General features: G+C 45.7%; 1 protein-coding gene across 1 annotated transcript in view; it reads right to left on the bottom strand.

The window, feature by feature from the left end:
- cttnbp2 (cortactin binding protein 2) overlaps positions 1 to 21684 on the bottom strand; it is a 77139-nt gene that overhangs the window by 34762 nt on the left and 20693 nt on the right. The window contains exon 3 of the mRNA XM_076733099.1: positions 946 to 1176. Coding sequence (XP_076589214.1) covers positions 946 to 1176 — 231 coding nt within the window. The remainder of the gene's footprint in view (positions 1 to 945; positions 1177 to 21684) is intronic.

The following is a 21684-nucleotide window of genomic DNA, read 5'->3' as shown; positions in this document are numbered from 1 at the left end:
GTGTGTGTGTGTGTGTGTGTGTGTGTGTGTGGTTAAGCGTTCCATTTGGCTCAAAACTATATCATCTCTGTTATTATTACAGAGTTCAGGGACAGGACACACGCACACACATCCACACAGTACTCTCTTTTCTATTACTCACCCACATTCCCTCTACCAGCCTCTCATCCAAACACTTTCACACGTTCATATTCGACACAGAGGGGCGGAGACAAAGACAGAAAAATGGGACAGGGCCCCGGCAGACATCTGGCTGTCCTGTTAATCATGGCCGCATAATCCTAAAGACACCCGGAACAACACTCGCACACACACACAGTCAACTGTCGATACAGGAAAGCTCACACATGATGTACTCACACACATTGAAACGGGGCCCCTGCACACCCTAAAAACATTAACGCACACAGACAAGCATCCGATTTTGTCCTCGCCACATCGTCCTCTGGAGAATTTCAGCCACAGAGATTTGAGTGGTGTGTAAATAAACACAATCTGTGGTCAAACAGAAGAAATCTCCGCTGATGTAAACACAGCCATGTCTTGTTTTTATTTACCTTCATCTAATCTGACTGCTGACTCACCGCAATTAAACAATGTACACAAACAGGAGGTCATAAATGATGCATTTTGTAAAATGTAATTGATTTTCAGCCGAGCTGAAGAACCGAGTGAAAAATCTCCACCGCTGCTGAACGGGTTCTCTGAGAATAGAGGGGATTCCAAACTTTGGCTCTAGCGCCACCTACGGTTAAAAATTCAACTTCATCAATAACACCTCAAAACCTAACGAGTGAATTCCTGCCAGCCCAATAATTCTGTGGAACCCCACCTGAACTTGACAATTCAGTGACAATTCAATTTCATGTTCATTTGTTTTGTTCCCAAATCAAACAATCTTCCTCCTCCTCCTCCTCCTCCTCCTCCTCCTCCTCCGTATCTTACCCTCTTCTGGCGGCTCTCGGCGGCGGCCAGCTGGGCGGACATGCGCTCCTGCATCTTCCTGCAGTGCGCCATGACGGCCTCCAGGACGGAGATGGGGCTGGAGCCCAGGGGCCGCCGCTCCTCCTCTCCTCCGGGGACCCCGCACTCGAAGTCCCTCTGAAGCGCCAGGAAGGGGTCGGTCAGGCTGTAGTGCCCGTATCGCTCCTGGAGGAACACCTCCTTCCTCTGAGCCTGGAGGAAACAGAGGAGGGGAAAATGTTACTTCACTTATTCACTATACGATCAGAAAGGGTTGATTTTGACTGATGTGTGATCTACTGCAGCTGAACTTTCTCTTATTATAAAATTTGTCTCGTGAAATACAGGATAATTTCATCTCTCCAGGACTCTAAAAATCATTAAAATGAGACAGTATAAAAAGAAAAAATCTCTCTTTAGCTGAGTTCAACACTTAAGCAAACAACCCACCATCATCAGATTCTGCTTCAAGCATTGCTTAATTCTGATTGGTGCACTGAAACACGTGACATCACCTTTTCCCAACTGAACCTCAAACTTCAACCCGGTGAGAGGAGCACAGACAGATGCCTCTAGTGAGAAATAACCAAAACCATCTGAGCTTTGACACAGATGTGCGGTCATGTTGGACCCCATCGCTTGCATTAACGAAGCTGTTCATTATCTGCACTTCCTCCCGCTGAAGGTCTCCACAGGCTGTCATTCACACAACGTTTCACATCCTAAACAGCTGCAGCAAGTGTGTCTGCTGACATCAAACGACAGATAATGAGAGAGCGAGCAAATATTTATGGTCAGAAAAGGCTGTAATGATGCTAGTTCTCCACGTTAAACCCCAGTAGCATCAGCACCCAGGCCCCTGCTTCGTGGTTCTGAAGAAAGTCTGGTCCATCAGGCTATGCTGTGGACCCTGAAACCCCCCCATCACCACTACCAGTCTGACCACTGTGAGCCCGCCTGCCTGACTCCACAACCACTCAGCACTGCGGCAGGCTGCTCTCAGGTTACACAGACAGATGGCGATGGGAGATGGAGTCCTCTGAATTGAGGGACCACAGCCGCACCAGGTATCACCTTTTTCATACTGGGCCTCAACAGAGCGCCTTCAAGACGCTGAAGAGACTTTGTCTTTTGTGGATCATCGAACTCAACGAGCCTCGACTGACGGCAAGGCTCCACCACAGCTGAAGCATTCGTCAGCTGCACAGCTGCAGCCTCTAATGTTGATCATTCATCTTCTGGCGTTGACTTCCAAGAGAATGTAAATAGAATGCTCAGCAGATGAATCGGAAGCCTAAGATGGCAAACTTTCCAAACAGCATATCAACACAGCATAATCGTTACGGCTAATAAACAAAAACAGAGAACAGCAACAGGAAACTTATGAGGCGGAGAGCTATGCTCGCCACAGAACAGGCAGAGCTGCACAGGACTTTGTGTCACATGCCTTTTGGAATAAGTGTTATCAGCCACACTGGTCAATATTTAGAGCCTTTTGGCTTCATCTGATTTTACATTTTCACTGAGCTGAACCAAAACCAACAGAGTCAAAGCAGAAAGAAACAGCTGGAACAGGCAGCCAAAGCCAGCTGTACACAAAGCGGCAGTATCATAACATCATGTTCCTCAGATGATCGGATGCTGACATTTGGGTGAAAGTTGACATCATTCCCATGTGGCGACAGACAGCAGGTGTGACACCACCAAGAGAAAAACATGACAAAGATAGACAGAGAAAAAACCAAAAACAGACGCACTGCGTGGGGCAAACGAGCAACTTTAAAGCACCTTAAAAAACGATCTACTGTTGACGAGTGAGAGGTTTGTACCTGCAGTTTGCATGTACAGGATTTTTACATCACTCCTTTTATTTATTCACTATGCAACTATTTATGATGAAGAATCTCGTCTTTACTTCCCTTTATTTTTAGCAAGAAGCACCACTTTGAGTGACTAGACAGTGTTTTGTTGTTCACAATTATGATGCCGATAAAGTTGAGCTTAAACCTGGTGGATTGTGGTTTGTCTTTAGATCTCCATCAGCTGTTATTTTGGCATCAACTACACTTTCTTGGACCTATAACAAAACATATTTATACGCGCATTTTCACAAATAGTGACTTTCTGTATCTCAGCTGCAGAAAGTAACAGGCCTTTATTTGAACATAGGCTTTTATTTCTGATTTCCTCTTTTTAAGAAGAACAGTTGGTCATATTTTAGCACACAGCCTCACTTTGATTCCCCTCTTTTTGCAGTGTTAATGTAACTGCATTACGCTGTCAGTACAAACTCGACACTTCCTGTATCCTTTTCAAATTAAAAGCCCTCAAGCAAATCAGTGGACAGAACCCCTTCATGTCTTAGCAAGGCTTTTATTGTGAAGTATTTGCAGGAAGGTGTTACAGAAAACTCACTGACTTGCAAGGTTGGATGTATCTGCTGCCAGTTTGAGGCACTCAAACATTACGATAACATACAGTTTGCCTGAGAGAATGATGCACACACACCCACAGAGACTGAGAGTGGACGATACATGAATAATCCTGGAAAACGAGGTGCTGAAAGTATTACGATCATATTGAACGTAATATGACAACAACAGGGACTTCCTCCACCTTTGTTTCCCCCCCACGGCCTGTATTTGAGAGCTGGCCTTTATTTGTTTGTGTCGACCACACCCCCACCGTTATCCCAGAGGTGGGTTTAATTTGACTTGTAGTTTAAATCTGAGGAAACGTTGCTTTCATTTACATACAGTGCACAAAGCAATCACAGTAATTTTATCGAACCCTCTTAAAGTCATTTTCACTAAATGAAAGCTGGCGGTGAATCATGTTCTGATGTGTTCATTACTTTGTCCTGCTGTTGGACCCGGTTTGATGTCACAACAACAGTCGCTCCCTGTCAACCTCCCAACATCCCAGCCAGATTTTTAGATAGGTGCTCGCCCAAAACAGCTGGAGGATCATTTCATCAGATCCTGCGGATTAGTAAATGGGATAAAGCCTCTGTAAAGTCCAGTGTTATCCAAACTGCTGTTCCAAGCAGAAGCCGGCATCAGTTGGCTCGGAGTACAGCTCGGTAACATTAGCCTCGTCAAACCTGCTCTTAATCATTCTGACCACAACCAGATGACCGCTTGCAGTAATCCAACGGTCAAATAATACCCAACCAAAAACCCACTTGGCTGCAGTACAGCAGCTGCACACAGACCAAACCCTCTGACCATAAGTGGTGGTGAGAGAATAATGACACAGTAACATGCAGAAAGTAATGCACACAAACAGAAACGCAGAGTCTAACAGAGTAAGAGAGGGTGGTAAGAATAATTCCTGCTGCAGAAACACACCGAAATGCATCAGGCAATGAAGTATCTATGTTATAAAAGGTAAATAAATAACAAAAACCATTGTTGGTTGGTTGACGCACGTTTTCAAATGTAGAAAATCTAAAGTCACTTGTCGAGGCCAAACAAAATCTTTAAGCTGTTTTCTCTTTCACAATGTCAACTGCAGGCATGAATAAAACAGTTTCACGGGATTTTATTTAAAAGCATCATGATTCATATCCACCAGCAGCTAAAGGCTGGTGAGGGAGGAATATTTAATAAGTGGGAGAGAGACGCTGAAATGAAATGTGGAGGCGAGAGAAAGACAAAGGCGGCAGAGTGTGAGAGACTGAGGAGAGACAGCAGAGACAAAGAGGACACACGACAGGAAGGTGTTCTGAGATGCTTTGCCAAAGAAGGAGATGGAGCTTGGAGAGTCACACACACACACACACACACACACACACACACACACACACACACACACACACACACACACACACACACGCACACACACACACACACACACACACACACAGGACAGAACATGAAGATTGATGGTGAATGTGGAGACGACTGAGGCAGCTCTTGGTGCTGATGGCTGACTGTGAGCAGGCCAATATAAACACACGCCAGAGGAAAGGTGTGTGTGCGTGTGTGTGTGCGCACGCACGTGTGTGTGACAGCGATAAAACAACAGAAAAATTATTCAGATGTCGATGAAAACGGGATTAAAAAGTTGGTGCGGAAAGATCAGACCGACAGGAGTTAACTGAAATCTGAAGTTTATCTCCAAACACGTCTAATAAACACACACACACACACCTTTCTCCGTGGTGTGTGTGTGTGTGTGTGTGTGTGTGTGTGTGTGTGTGCTGGCCAAGTCTTCGTACCTCTGCTCACACTCAGCCCCGTCAACATTTGAAACCACACTGAGCCAAAGCAGCAGTCGTCGCCTGCACTAATTAGACGTTCGCCGTATGTTTACCACTCAGTCAACTTCAGGAGCTCAACGAGCGCCACAACTCTCAATAGATCGACAGCTCTTACTAAAAATAACAATGATCAATTCATCGTTTCAGTCACTTTTCAAGTTAAAATGCCAAACACGTGTTGGTTCCAGTTGCTTAAATGTAAGGATTTGCTGCTTGTCTTTGTCATTTAGGAGAGCAAACGCACAGCCTTCGGGTTTTGGACTGCTGGTTGCACAAAAGAAACAATTTGAAGACGTCACTTTGGGCTCTAAGAAATTAGAGATTAGATTTTTTTTAAAAATTTTAGTGAGTAATTGCTTCTGAAAATAATCATTAATTGCAGCCAAAGATAGGTCAACTAATCATTTAGTCTATAAAATGTGAAAATTGGTGAAAAATGCCTGTTACAGTTCAGCAAAGCAGCTTGTTTGGTCTGATCAGTGGTTCAAAACCCCCCAATTTTTGATTTAATATCACATTAAACCAAGAAAAACAGCAAATCTTCACAACCGAGGAGCCGACATGTTGGCATTTTTGGTATTTTTGCTTCGTAAAATTACAAACAATTCTGAAAATGGCGTGGAGTGACTCAACTCTAAAGCCTGAAGCTGAAGTGCCCTGAAGGCACCGTCTGAACCATCTGACGGGAACCTTCTGGAAAGCTCTGCAGTAAATAATCGAGAGCGTTGCGATGCGATCTTTGAACGTCTCTTCGCCTCCCAGGATCCTCCTCTAAATATTTACACAGAGCAGAGAGCAGCTCAGCTCTCGGCCTCTGCTCTTCACCTCCACGTCAGGACCATCGCTCATCGCACTGAAGGTTTCCGCTTGTTTAAGTCAATTCCTGAGCGAGAGTTCACAGAGAAGAAGAAGAAAAGAGTGCTGTAAAATCCTACAGGCCTCAAACTCGTCATCCTGGTTCATTGCATCATCAAGGTTTCCGTCCTCAGAAACCTTTTATCTCATACAAGTTAGCGTCTTTGTTTGTATTTCAAAATAAGAGCGTCTAATAAATCAGCCATGACACCTTGTTTTCATGTTCCACAGAATTAATTGTTAAATTCTGCTTTTGTACAGAAACTAAAATCAATCCGCAGCGACACCAAAGCAAACTCCTCTCTGATAAACGTCCAAGTCTTTGCTCTCGGTCAGCTCGGCTCTGTTCACTTCCTGTTTGGAGCTGTGGAAAGGTTCGTCAATATCTCCTGGTTGCGGGGCTCAGGGTCACGGGTCAGCCTATTACAGCGTTCGGGTTAGAGCCAAATCCTTTGAGATCCCATCAGCTGTCAAACACTAAGCTCCCCCGAGGCTCTATTGATCCCATAGATCCATTGGCTGTCGTTAGAGAGAAGCAACAGTCACTGCAGAGTTCAACCAGGGCGGCTTTGGTGGGCTGATGTTTCCAGACTGAAGCTTCCAGATGAAAACACGTTGTTGGTGTGATGTGTTCTTATTTCCTGTGTGTGCGCCACATTGAGAGAAAACATTCATTCATTACATTCATTCATTCATTCATTCATTCATTCACCTGGACCACAGCTTCTCTCTGTGTCTCACATAAGCTGCGGGCGTCACATGACACGATGTGATGGCATGCGGCCGGTGGTTTGCCCTTTAGACTCTGCGTTAACTTACAAACTGACACTGTTTTAGCTTCAGCTGCACTTCACCAGCACAGCAGTTCAATCAAATCCAACTCCAAGATGCTAAATATCACATTTCTCCAGCTCACATATTTCTGATAAAGGTCAGATTTGAGAGGGATTTAAGTTCAACACGGCCACGTTTCATGTGGACCACAGGAAACTGAGACCTCCAGCAGTCTGAAACAAGATGTTTACCTTCTGGTTTGTGGGGAGCACTGGGGCTGGGGGTACTGTATTTACAAGAGGAGCAACAGTAATACTATAGTAATAGTATATTATTTACAAGAGCAGCAGCGGTGGAGGGCTCAGAGCGAGACCTCAGTATTATTAGCATCAACCTTTACAGGCATGCAGCACTCAGTGGGTGGAGGGTTCAGGGAACACAGCCAGAAAGAGAGAGTTTGTCTTAGCAGAGAAGCATCGCCGCAGGAGAGGACGGACGACGGAGGAAGACAGATGAGAGAGGTGGAGAAATGACAAACGCTACGAGGAAGGACGGCGGCAACACACGAACAGAGAGGGACGAGAGAGAGCAGCGAGGCAGAAAGAAGCCGAGCAACGCTCAGCGGAAAGACGCCGAGGGTCCTCCAAACTTTACATGGCGGAGAAAAGAGCAGCGTGTATTCAAGTGTCTCATTTCACTCCATTCATGACTGGGTGAATGTCAAGTCGGTGGCAGCCTGCCGGTCCTGCTCGGAGACAGAACTCATCGGGTCGAACAGAGGAGCCGCTCACGTCCGGAAAGACACACAAGCAAACACAAGACGGCGAGAGGGGGACGCGCTCGAGGGCGCGCGATGCTCGAGATGCTGCTCGGCTCGGAGTGCGACGGCGGAAAGAAGCGTTTTGGGGAAACCTCCAAACCAGCAGAGGCAGAGCGAATGAGAACCGCTCCTCTTTCAGTCGCTCTAATAATGAGACGTGCACTGCCAAGGAAGTGCTCACCATCAGCCGGCTCAGCTCGAACCGATTAAAGAGAAAATCGTTAAGAAATCAGATGATGTGCAGAAACGGTCGCACTTGGAGGTGCACTCAGTCTGATCGGTGTCTCCTTCCAGAAAGACCCTCAGCTCTCTGCTTCTCTCCCAGCAGCTCGTCGCAGCTGCTTTCGTATTTACTCAATCCAGGAAATGTGCGAACTTTATCCCGGTGACTTTGACACAAACACGATGAAAGCTCAGGTGCAGGTGGAATATGAAGACGTGCAGAGTCGAGGGCAGATAACTAATCACGCTTAGCTTTAAAACTAGCGCTTTTTTGAGCATAAATATCAGAAAACGTTCTCAAATGTGAGGATTTCTGTTTGTTTCCGTTTAAGATAAGATAAAGAAAGACTTTATTGATCCCAGCAAGAAGGAAAAGAACAAAGAGTGTAAAACATATCGCCTTGTGAAGAATGGCTCAATTTCACAGTGGATTGAATTGCACATGAATAAAATATGAATAATAAAATATGCAATCAATGTTCTACTGCACAGGAGAAAATACACAACACAGTAAAGAACATAAAGCATATTAACACAGTACAAATATGTCAAAGTGCAGTTTTAGAGTCTTAGACTGTTGCCTTCAGAAAAGACAACTGATTATTAAAAGAAATATCACAGATTAGAATATAAATCACTGTTAGCTGCAGTTGAACTGTTGAAACAACAGTGAAAAAGTCGACGGAGACGTCTTAAAGCATTAAAAAAACCCTGTTAGAGCCTGCTGATGAAGTTTATTGTGTCCCACTGCTGGATGCTGGTTGGTGGAATAACGCTGGGATGTCAGTGGTGTAACTGGTGTTATAATGTTAAAGTGAACAAAAGCTACATTTCATTTGCGTTTTGACTGTTTTTATTTAGTGTACGAGCCTCTAAACGTCAAACTCTGTGTGTGCAGTCCAGCAGCGCTGTGAAACGACCTCAGCGTGATGGAAGCGTGTGGAGGAGCCTCGAGCAGCACAATCACAGCCACTACAGCTAAAGTGTGTTTTCGTAAGTGGTGCCGGTTTCCAGCTGCCGGGCCTTTAATCAACACTTCCTGTCAGGGGCAGCGCTGCCGGTCGCATCTGTGCCGCGGCTCGCCGGGAGGACGGACGCGTCAATATATCGACCTCTCCCTCCGCGGGTTCTTGTTTCAGCCGCTCGGGGTCGGGTCAGCGTGGCGAGGGAGTCGACCGTGCGGTCCAACCTCTACCTTGAAGCCGAAGCGGCGCTCACATCTGTCTGTTCCTGTCATGTGGTGGACGGACGTCGCGTGTGACGGCAGGCCTCAGCGCCTCCAACTCAACGACACTTCAGTGCCGTTACTCTGTTACTTAAGTGAGAGTGCACAAAAAACAGGACAACAGGACACCGGATTTATTTGAAAACATTCACTTTTATACTCTTTCTATATCACGTGCACAGCCTACTATTGATGGTTTCATTTGTATCTTTTTTAATCTATTATTGATTTTATTTTGTAGCTTTTTTTTATCTGTTTTGTTCTACTTGTTCTGTTTTTCTACCTTTTCATTTTTTATTATGCTGCTCTGAGGGGTGAATTTCCTTGTGGGATAAATTAAGTCTTATCTTATCTTATCTTATCTTAGATTTGTTTGATACTGAGAACAAAGGACAAAGGAGTGGAGTTGGGGGGGGTGGGGGGTGAGTATGATCTGAAAAGTCTGAATGAAAAGTCTGATAAACCAGTTTTGGTATGAGAGGAAGTGACGTCAGCAACCTAAAATCATGAAATAAAAGCAGAACATTTGAAGCAGCAGTTCAGGTTTAGAGGACGATCCTGCTCCTGGACGGTTTGACGGACATCATCCAGCAAAATGTCCTCAAGCTCCTGAGTTCACTGTACAAATGTGAGAAATGACACCTCAGAGCATCGACGGCTCCGCAGCGTCTCTGCGTTGCCTCCTCGCCGACTCCAGACTCGATTTGGTTTTCTGGGTCAGAGCTCGACGAGCCGACAAACAGCATCGAGCGAGGAGCGAATCAGGCGCCGTGATGGGCCCAGGATGTGGGGGGTGATCTTTTTTGGATCCATTTCTGGTCTCAGGGGACATGAAGGCCTCCAAAACATGGGAGGACGATCTGTGTGTGAGTGTGTGTGTGTGTGTGTGTGTGTGTGTGTGTGTGTAAACGGGGGGGGGGTGCTCCCTCAGGATGCCCTGACCCTGGGGATGTTGGCAGCAATCTTGAGGCCCATCTGTCATTCACACACAGGCACAAACACACAATTAACCCGTCTTCGCTTCGGCACACATTTTCCCAAATTATCAGTCAACGAGCTGCGATTCGGCGGTGACATTTAAAGCCGTAAACAGTGGAACATAAAGAACGAGTGGTCACCCGCAGCTCGTACTGAAGCAAAAGGTCGTCAGCTACAAACACACCATGCTGCTCTGAGCAGGTCGGGCTGTCTGCGCCCAACCCCAGCACAGAAACAATGCTGTCTCTAACCAATCACACGGCTCTCTGTTCGGAGCAGACAGCCCGCCTCCTGAAAAGAGCACAGCAGGTTTGGTCGAGTTAGCTCAACAACAACGTGGTTTTTGCTATCAGAAGTCGGACAGTTAGCCGGTGAGCCGAACGCTCCTTCAGAGGTCTGACATGAAACAGATCGATGCTGTTTACTGTTAATATGAGAAATACCACAAACTAAAATTACCAACTGAAGCATCACAGTGGAAGTTCTTCCACCATCACCAGTAATTAGACCAATCCCCTGGAACAGGTCTGAGAGTCTGGAGGATGTAAACAGGAAGCTGAGCCTCGTGTTCTCCTGTTTGCATTGTGTGACAGTGTGTGTTTGAATGTGACGGACGGCTCTCGAACACACCACACGAATCTCCATCAGCATGCAGAGTGATTACCGTAACACAGAGTCAGATATCCATCCCAGCAGCGAGTGAAAGAGAGCATCTGACACTCAATGACCTGCGATCACAAGGGATTTCACTTTGCCAGAGGGATCAATATGAGCGAAAGGATTTGATGTGACAAAGAGACACAGATAACAGAGCGCGAGCTACAGTACGGACAAGGGAGGTGGAGGCGCTACAGCATAAATTAGACTGAGATGAAAGGGAAGACGAGGTGTTCAGGGGGAAAAAGAGGAAGAAAAAGCCCGAGAGAGACCGACAGAGAGAGAGGTGGATGAATCGAGGGATGAAAGATGGCTGCCTCCTCTGCTGCGTTCACAAACAGCTACCGACTCTCAGAGTTACACAACGCGTTGACGGTTCAACGTGTCGCTGAGCCCGAACGATCTTTTCATCACCCAAAACTCGCATCACGTTTCAGCTCATGCTGCGGGAAAGAAGCTGTAACTGGTCAAAATGTGGCATTTCTGCTTGACAAATGACCACAACTGATTTATTAACTGACTACGAATCACCTGTATCAGAACCTACTGTACTGTAACAGTATAAATACACAGTATGAGCATGTTGTCACTGAGAGCAGGATGTACTGTACTCCATTTACTTCCTGCCACTGTTTGAATCAGAGCAGCGAACAGTAGACTCGTGAGCAACCTTTGACTTAATTACAGTGCCCACTTCTGGCTGCTATAAATAAAGCTGGAGTTCAGAGCGACATGAGACAAAACCCAAACATAATGAAGGTGTGAGCTGCTGCCAGCAACTGTGGAGGTTTGACGTTCACCAAAGCCACAATCGATGCCTGCAGCTCCGCGTGCATCACACTGAAAACACTGCGCTTCTGCTCAGTTATGTGTTTCAAATCATCCACAGTCACGACAAAAACCTCCCTCACCTGCCTCACAGTAAAAACATTCCCATGATGCACTGCACACCTTTTCTCTTTACCCAGACTGACTGCCCAGGTGAAGAAATATTACCTTCAATTCTACTTTTTGGAGGATGCACTAAGTACACTTTGTGCTATTTTTGTGGCCCTCAAGTATACTTAAAAATATTCAAGTAGTCCTTGAGTACCACTGGAGTAATACTTGGAGTAAATAATGGCTAAATGGGCACAACTTTTAAACACATTCCAGTACAATTGTATTATAACACCAGTGTGTTGGAAATATACTGAAATGTACTTCAGGAGAAGTGAAATTAGAGTACACTTTAACTGAGCATGCTAAAAGTGTTACAAAGGACTTGAAATAAGTATACTTTTCATAAGTACACTTTATTACTATTAAAAACAGTTGTAATTTTTACACATTAAGAGTACACTTAAGTACAATTTATCATACACTAAGAATAAAGTACACTCTGACTTTGAAATACCACTTTAAGTACTGCAGAATTAGCATATTCATTTTTAATACATTTCAGCAGAACTTTTTAAAAGTACACGTCAAACATACTTTAAATCGAGCTCAAAAAGGCCTCGAGCCTTTTGGAAAAACCCCTTTTCAGTTCTAGAACCACAAAGTCCAGCTGCCTTTGGAGGCACTAAGAAGACACCAATGCAAAGATTTTACTGGATTAAATATAATGTTATGCAGTGAGTAAACCGTCAGTTTGAAACATTGGGTTTTCCTTCTCACTGGTGCTGCTGCACTCACTCAAAGCTCACTCTCTGCTCGCGGCGTCACGGCTGCAAACCAACTCGATCGCCCCCCTCGTGGAAGTGATTCCAGAATCCATCAGTCATTAACGTCTCTGTGTGTCTGCGGTCGGGTGGAGGCGGGGGGGCGGTGGCTGCGCTGCCTTCAGGGCGCCTGCTGCGAGCAGCTGACATCACTGTGACATCAGCGAGGAACCAGGACGTGGTTATATAACCGACCCAGCGAGGACGGGACGGGTTCGCTGCTGCTGCCGTTCAGCAAAGAGCCAACGCCGTGTTTCCACAGTGATTCTTTCACAGGTGCAAAGACAGAACTGTGATCTCTGATAAAACATTCAGGCTCTTTTTTCAGGCTGCTGAACTCAAACAGTTGGCAGAAGAAAGATGAAAGAAAGATGAAAGAAAGATGAAAGAAAGATGGAGATGACTGATAACTTCACAGAGTCAGTTTACCAGACGGACGCTGCTGCTGCTGCCTCACCTGAGATACTCAACAGTTTGTGATCGCCTCTTTAAAAAGACAGAGGTCACTTCATGGAAAGTCAAAAATGATTCTTTCCGGAGTGAGAAGATCATCGCACATCACGTCTCCTCAGCTCAGAGGACGTTACAGCTGTAGTGGTTGATTTGAGCTGCTCGGATGAGACGATTTTCTATCATTGTAAGCAGAATCGCTTTGGCTTCTGGAGCTTTTTCCACCATTTTCTGTCATTTTAGAGACAAAATCAGTGTTTGATGAATGGAGGAAATCAATGACAGATTAATTGATGATGAAAATACTCAGTTTCAGGCCTCCTCAGCCCTTCAATGGAGCGAAATCTCCTCTCAGTCAAAGCTTCAAACTCCCCTGTTATGGCTGCTTCGTTCCAGAAAATAGAAATATTACTGATTTCTTTTTCTTCTTTAAGACACATTTCTTCCAAATTCAGCCGAACATGTTTGATATCTTTGGAAACATCTCCGCTACTATCCCAAAGATCTCGAACACCGCGGCTGCAGAGCATCAGCTTCAGACCGAGCCACCGGCAGGTCGGTGACTTTATCGAGAACGAGGTCAAACTCCAAATCAAAGAGAGGATCTCTTCAACCTGCACAAGCTTTAGTGAGGCGTTTTGCTGAAAGCAGAAGCACACACACACACACACACACACACGCGCCTCTATTGTTTGTGTGTTACTATGCAGACTGGAGGCTGGCGGAGGTCTAACATGCTGATATTTTTACCCAGAATCCCTCTCGGTGGCATCTTTCTCCACTAATGTTTAATGAGCTCAGCTGACAGCCTCAATGAAAGTTTGATGAAGCCTCAGATACTGTATGCCCACACACACACACACACACACACACAATAAAACCATGCTCTCCCAGCTTGCGTTATCTGCTGTGTGAAAAAGTAGCTCATGATCTAACGATAAGTGATCCTCATGTGAACGAGCACAGAGACCCACTTTATGCCGTCATGTGATGCTTCATCGCTGCATCTTTCTCTCCTGCACGCAGGAACCAATGAAAATCCAGATTCAACGTTCCCAGGACTTCCTAACCCTCCTATCCTAAATCTCTCTCACACACACACACACACACACACACACACACACACACACACACACACACAGAATGCATCACACACAGCAGAACGACCACAATCAACAGGAACAGTCTGGGCTCCTATGAGACGCTGGATATCAGCCAATCACCCGCTGATTAGGATGGAGGTTCCTCCTTCACCACAGCGGAGGAAGAATTGAAAAACCGTAACGTCTTTTTAATGGTCAGGGTCTTTGAGCGGGTCCAGCCTGAAGAGTGAGAAGTTCTTCCTCAGCAGAGCCTGAGGGTCTCACGATGGTCTGATGCAGCTTCTGAGGCTTTTCCAAGCATCAGCTCGCACAGCTTAACTAAACTCAGCACAGTTCAACATTGTGGGAAATATGCTAACACTTTCTGGGAGTGAGAGAAGACTGATAGCAAGCATTGATGTAAAGCCTGCTAGCTTAGCTTAGCATAAACACTGGGTGCAGAGGGAACCAGCTAGCCTAGCTCCATCCAACACAGTAAAAATGCTATTTACTGAGCTTTAAAGACGCTAGTAGATGTATTTTTGGAGTTTGTACAGAGAAAGGCAAGCAGTTTACTCCAACTTCCAGGCCCTATGCTAAGCTAAGCTAAACATACAGCTGCATACTTCTCTTTAAATCCTGTTGGTACTGCAGTACAGTAACAGTGAACAACACATGACACAGTAAATACTGACATTCAAACAGCTTCAATGACAATTCAATCATAGTCCAATAAATAGGAGTCAAATAAAGCCTAGAAATCCCTTTATGCACACAGCATCTGACGTCCAATCTCTATAACACATCACCCCCCCCCCCACACACACACACACACACCAAGACCATTTCATTCCCTCAGCTACTGTATATGCAAATGTTGTTTTTAAAAACATAATGCAGGACAGAAACCTTCAAACACAACATACTGAGGCAAACGCTTCAGAGCAAACATGCATTTCAACCAATGCACACACACGCACACACACACACACACACACACACACACACACACACACACACACACACACACGGAGCATGACTTGCAGCTGTGTGGCTGTGCTGCCCAGTAGAGTCAGCTCCTTGCAGCCTATTTTTATCCTTAATGCCACAGTAAACCAACACAGGCCTGCTGCTTGATTAAACCTCATAGTCCCTGTGGGCAGACGCACAAAAAGCCCCCCAACATCTGATAGGGCTGCAAGTGTGTTTATTACTTACTGTGTGTGTGTGTGTGTGTGTGTGTGTGTGTGAGAGAGTGTCAGAGTCTGTGGTGCAGTCATGCAAATGCATATCTATTTTTCTGATTAAATGTGTGTCAGCACTTTACATCCAGCTGATTAACCCCATGCCGAAAAAAAGAAATCCTGGAAGCACAAAAACAGACAAACGCACACACTGACATAAACACACAGCTCTAAACTGTGGATACACCTCGCTAACATGCGCACACACACACACACACACGTGTGCAAACTCATGCAGAAATTGAACAAAACCAAAAACTGAGGGAATAATTTAAAGTGAGTTTGTGGATAAATACAAACTGTAACATACTAGTCAGGAGCTACACACACACACACACACACACACACACACACACACACACGCACACACACACACACACACCTCATGTAAACACTCGCACACTGAACCTGAATGTGTGTATTACCACCGGCTTGGCAAGAGAGGGGAGATGAAAAAGGCCGAGGTACAAGCCAAAGGGCCCGTATCCAACAGCTCCTCTGATATCACACATCAGTTAAAAACACAGAGCTCAGCAACCCTGGACACCTGACCACACACACACACGCACACGCACACACACACACACACACACACACACACACACACACACACACCACCCTATCACCAACAAAGACAAATATAGACAGAAAAACAACACCATGATGCTCCGAGCAGGAAATGAAATTGTTTGTCAAAAGGCCGCAGCAGCCAGTAAACGCTGGAGTTTCACTATTTTACCAGAAATGACACTTTTGGAAGAAAAGCGGACGTCTGAATGACGGGTTACCTGCCAAAGCGGCTCGCAGGGAAGACAAAATGCCACAGCCACAACCAGCCTCTTTTTATAGAAGAGTCTGGTTATGGCTGGTGGTCACTTGTCACCCTGGGAAAGACTGCCGGGCTGCAAAACAGCACTGAGGCCTGAGCGTGTTTTCAGTGTTCAGCCCCAGCAGGAGGACGGCAAACAGCAAGTCTACAGCAGAACCAGTCTACAGCTGCAAATACGCCAGAGTGTTTGGGCTGATTCTTAGAGGAGGACCGAGATCTGCACACTCACATCGGAACTGATCATTTAGTCTAATCTCCAAGAGTTTCCAGCAGCATGATGTTTCCTGAGTTAGTTCGTTAAATTACGACAACAACAGTGTACTCTGCTCCAGCTGAAGTGCACAAATACAAATCCATCCTGGACCTCAAAGAACTGAACATGAAGAAGTTCTTTGAAAAGTTCTTCAAAGTTCAGAGAATTTCTTTTCACATCTTTCCTTTAACTTTCATTAGCACACAGCGGCTGTGACGTGGTTGCCTAAAAATCACCCACCGGCAACACCGTCACGACCAAAAGCCTCCACAGCGTGGGAGCATTTCACTCTGAGCTCGACCCAAAAGGTTGTGAACTGAAACATCCGCAAAGCTGACATTCATCAGTTATGGTGGGGCATGTGAAGAGGAGGCACGCTGGCCTCCATCTCTGGATGATGAAGGCTCGTCTTGGTAAGTTGGCTAGCTAGCTAGCCTAGCATTGCATCGGTCATGGCGACGATTACGGTTGGACAATGTGTTGTTGGTGAAGATCAATTTAAGAAACAGCTAAATGGGAGCCGCTGAGTCATCGTATGAAGTCGATTAATCATTTCAACAATCGATAGGTTATTAGATCAAACTTGAACAGCGGTTAGCGGTTAGCCGTTAGCCCTCGCTGTGAGCCCTGACACTTCAGTCGTTGCTCAGCACAGTGCAGGAGGTCGGTCTGATTAAACGTCTTAAATGTGGATGAGTTGGATTTGCAGGAAGGTCGGCAGGAAAAGGAGCGAAAACAAAGGTTCCTGATGAGAAGAACCCAAAGTAGAAATCATGAGGGAGGATTTGAGGCTCACCAGGGTCTACGCAGTAAGAGACAGACAGAAAAAGAGTCGGAGATGTGCAGAGAGTCTGGATCCGTCCCTCACAGCTATGAGCCATGACAGGTCTGGATCGACGGGTTTGGGCTCCTGCTGAAGATCCCAGTGACAAACAGCCCAGAGCAGACGCCGACTCCACAGACCCTGCCTGCTCTCATGTGTGCCGACGGGATTATCCACCATTTCAACCAGCTTTTATGGAGACTGACTCACAGGGAAGAGGAGGTCTCATGTCTTTGGGGATGCAGTGAAGTCAGTCCAGCCGACGGACCGTCAGGCTGCCTGTTAAACGCAGTCAATGAGCTACAAGTTGGAGAAAAGAGGCGCAGCGTATCGTGGGCTGAAGGCTGAGATAATGACTGAAATCCCAGCTTTGAACTGAGCGTCTACATAACCGCCAGCCCACTCAGACAAACTGAGCAGGCTGCTCACGCGACATCACTTCGGTCGAACGTTTTCTCTTTTAATTACACAAACAACGACGTTCTCAGGCCAAATTTTCCTGCTGCGTAAGAGCATGCACGATCCTGACGTGAGGCTACAGCTGGCTGCAGCTCACCAAGGTGGCAAGTAATGGCGGTTGACCATTTGTGAACCTAATCAGCATGTGCACTTAAAAAGGTTAATGCTCAACCAATCTGTAAAACCGAGATTCACTGCAGCTTTGTGTCTCTCTAGCATGAACAAGAGAGCAGACCTGCACGTCTGCATCCCACTGCAGGTTCATTAGATCACAATTTCCCTCCCAGCTGCTCAGAAAATGTCAAATACGCAGAGAATTTTAAATCGATGCCACCGACTGGCCAGAGGACGCCTATAAAGGGCAGTAAGCAGGGACGTGGAGAGGATTCGAGCAGAAGGATTAATTGGTAAAAGTTAAGAAACAGATGTTTTAATTCAAAAATCTGCTCATGAGTGCCACAGCAGAATAAGCTTCAATTTCTGGATGACAGACGGAATGAGAGAGGAAGAATCAGTCAGAGCGAAGCGCCCGTGACACTGAAATGACCATGTAAGATAAAGAGGTACAAGGACGAGAGCGAGACCGGCAGAGGAGACAGGTGGAAGTGATTCTTTATTCTCAGATAAGAGGTTATTAGAGTGAGGAGGGAGGAGGGAGGAGGGAGGAGGAGGGAGGAGGCGGGGGGTGGAGGGTGAGGACAGAGGAACATCTTCAGCCCCAGGCGAGGTCAGACTCTCCCGCCGTGTGAAAAGGCTCAAAACTGGGAAGATTTAAAGAAAACTTTGGTTTGGTCGGTCGAGCGTGGCCGAGCTGGAATCAGGTTTTGCTGAGGCTGCGTCGGAGAGATCTGGAGGATTCTGTGGAGTTGTGAGATCTTCTGATGGAAAACTGTTTTCCAGCCCTTCAAACCACAGAGCTTAATAAACTCCTCTCTGAGGGAGTTTCACCATTATTAAGCTTTAAAATGACAATTTTACAGCAGGACAAATGGTGTTACGCTGCCAAAGGTATGACTTTTACTCCGTCCATCCCCAGAAAGTGAGTGCATAACCTCAGCTGCCAGTTTATTAGGAACGCCTGGCTAAACCTGCAGTTTATACAACTGCACCGCAGTGAAGGTCAGCCTCTTGTTTTCAGTCAGGTTGGAGGATGTTCCTTCTGTTCCAGGCTTTAGTCTGCGCTCATTGATATAAATGAGGCGGACAAAATTTCAGAAAGACTAATTCAGCAGCAGAACACAAAAAAAACAGGCTCCAAAATGGGAATAAACTTCTCAGAAAACAGTTTCAACAAAAACATTTAAAACCTTCATCAAGTTGGGATTTATTACAGGGCTACTTTTTATTTCTGCTAATGAAGCTAATAAACTGGCAACCGAGTTACTCTTCATCTCCATCAGGTGGATAAGAAACCTGCCTGCATGGACATCTGAGTCCTTCGTCACCTTCTTCCTCTCTTCATCTTCCAAAAACTCATGCATAGCACACGGCGCCCATTTTCATTCGTTTAGCTCAAACCTTTACATCGCAGTATGTATCTCAACCTGATCTTCATTAAACCTTAAGCCTGAAACCCCATTTTGGTTCACAGCACCAGTGAAGATCAGCCAAAACTTCATCACTTTGCAAAAATGTCTTGACTCTGCAGGTCGAAACCCAAATTGGTCCTGACGAAGACAGAAATACTGCAACACAAACACACGTAAAAGACGAGCCTCGGAGAGTCGACATGAGCTCCAAACACCCCCCCGTCCCTTCCTAATGCCTCCTCCCTTCACAAAACCTCTAATGTACATACCAGGGCTTCCCATAAAGAGACCGCGCTGTAATGACGCGGTGCCTCCTGGCACTGTTAAAAACAACATTTCATAGAGCCGAATGAAAACAGCCTGGGAAGGGCAGAAGAAAAGCAACCCCAGCGATGAAGGCTTGTGGCGTACGCGCAGCAGTAAAAGGCGTTGGCTTGACCGTAAACTGGTTTTAACGTCTTCTCCAGTATTCAGCATGATGGAAAACAATGAATGTGAAAAACAATTTTATTAAAAGTGGAATCACTGGGGAATGACGAGCGTCTGATGTGGACATTGCTTTGTTTGTACATTAAACTACATGAAGGCATTTGGCTGCAAGTACCTTTTCCGTCCCTCATCAGCTGATCTGTTGGTGTGTTTCAGTTAATTAATTAGTCACTAAAAAGTCAAAAACATAGTGAGGTTTCAACTGACAAACCCAAATCCAAATATCCTCAATTTACAACTCTGATTCCAAAGAAGTTGGAACAAAATGTGTAAAATAAAACAGAATGTGATCATTTTGTCAATCCTTACGTCTGCTTACTGTGAATCTGATGCAGCATGTGGAACGCTCCAAAAACACCTGTTTGGAACATTCCACAGGTACACAGGCTGACTGGTAACAGGTGAGAGGATCATGACTGGATGAAGGAGATGAACACAGGAACGCTTCAGAAAACAAACCACATCCTCACATTTGAGATGGAAACATGACTTAATAAATGACTTGAACAACTAACGAATCATCAAAACTGCTCAACCGCTCCACTAAATATATTCACATGAATCAAATCAGCATTTCGGCGTTAATTTGGTGCTTTTACCGCTTTAACTCCCGGTGACATGCAGCATATTTCCATACACTCGATGACTGATGCCAGCTGTTCCTTTAAGAAGGCCTTTAATTCAGCGGTTCGAAAAACACCAACAAATTTTATTCCTGAGGTGATTTCTGATTCTCAACAGTGTGTTTACACATTTTTCTGACTGTTTATCTCATTTTGGAGTCAAACTGCTCGAAGCTTTTCGAAGTATCAGGGAATGTTACGTCATTCATTTTGTAGTTTGTCTGAAAACCATTAGTTTCTGCAGAGAGCCAATCGGTGAATAACGGTGTGGGATCACAGTTTGAGTAGGATGGAGCTCTTTTCACACCATCTCCAGGTCCCGGGCGCCCAAACAGCCCTGGCACAGTCCCGTCTTGCCACGCGGCCGGCTGGCGAGGCGAGAAGCAGCCCTGGTGTGAAACGGAGGGTCACTGGCACACCGGCAGGGCCGCAGCAGCAGGTACGCCCTCTACACAGTGTCTGTCGAACAGAGAGGAGCTGGCACTCTGCGAAACAGTCACTCTGTGCCATTAAAGCCCTGGAGTCTGCTGCTTTTCAGTCCAACAAACCACCAGCGTGGCTGATTCTGCTGATTAGCAAGTCTTCATCCGGGGAGGACGAACTAATTAGTGAAATGAGCAGGACGGAATAAAAGCCTGCGTTCAGTCAGGCCTCAGCGGCAGCAGGACGAGGTCACGTGCCTCACGGAAGCAGAGCTGAATGATTGTGCAGAAACATGTCATGTTTGACCCAAAAAGGAATGGAGCTGCAGAGAGATTTACTCTGAACTACCAGCATTAAATCCACCTGTGAGTCCAGCACTTTCTGTTGAAGTGTTGCAATCAGAAGCTGATCAGTCGGTTCACTGATCAGCAGAACATCAATCACTTCAAGTCGAGTATCATGAAGTCCAACGTTCACTGATTCCAGCCTCTTAAATGTGAGCTGTTGCTGCTTTTCTCACGTCTTTGTAAGCTGAATATTTGAGGTTTGGACTGTTAAAAGATGATGAAAATCCCACAGCGCACCTCTTACTTATGTTCACCTCGTTATGCGTCTTTTAATTCCACTTGTTTGATGTGCAAATCTGTGATTACCTAACAGCCTGTGCTCAGAAGCCATATGTGAAGCATTACTCTGCACCAGCCTGCGTATGTATATGAGCCCTACATGATTTCCCAAAGTCATCTTAACACCAAGATTATCTTTACTTCATTAACTTTTGAAGGAACAAAGGCTGCGTTGGTGTATTCCAGATGAAAGCGCCACTTTCAAGAACGTGAATCTCACTCAGACAAGAATATCAGCCCTTACAGAGGAAGCACCTTGTTCATTTACATCTCTATTGTTGTGGATGAAGCTGCTCTCTGTAGTCCAACAGGTGTGACCTCTGCCTCTGTCAGACACAGAGAGCCTCGGGATGAGAAGCAGACACGTACGACTGCACTTTTTCCACCTTGTTT

This window comes from Chaetodon auriga, chromosome 6 (assembly GCF_051107435.1).
Source record: "Chaetodon auriga isolate fChaAug3 chromosome 6, fChaAug3.hap1, whole genome shotgun sequence".
Classification (NCBI taxonomy): domain Eukaryota; kingdom Metazoa; phylum Chordata; class Actinopteri; order Chaetodontiformes; family Chaetodontidae; genus Chaetodon; species Chaetodon auriga.
This window is presented reverse-complemented; position numbering and strand designations above follow the sequence as displayed.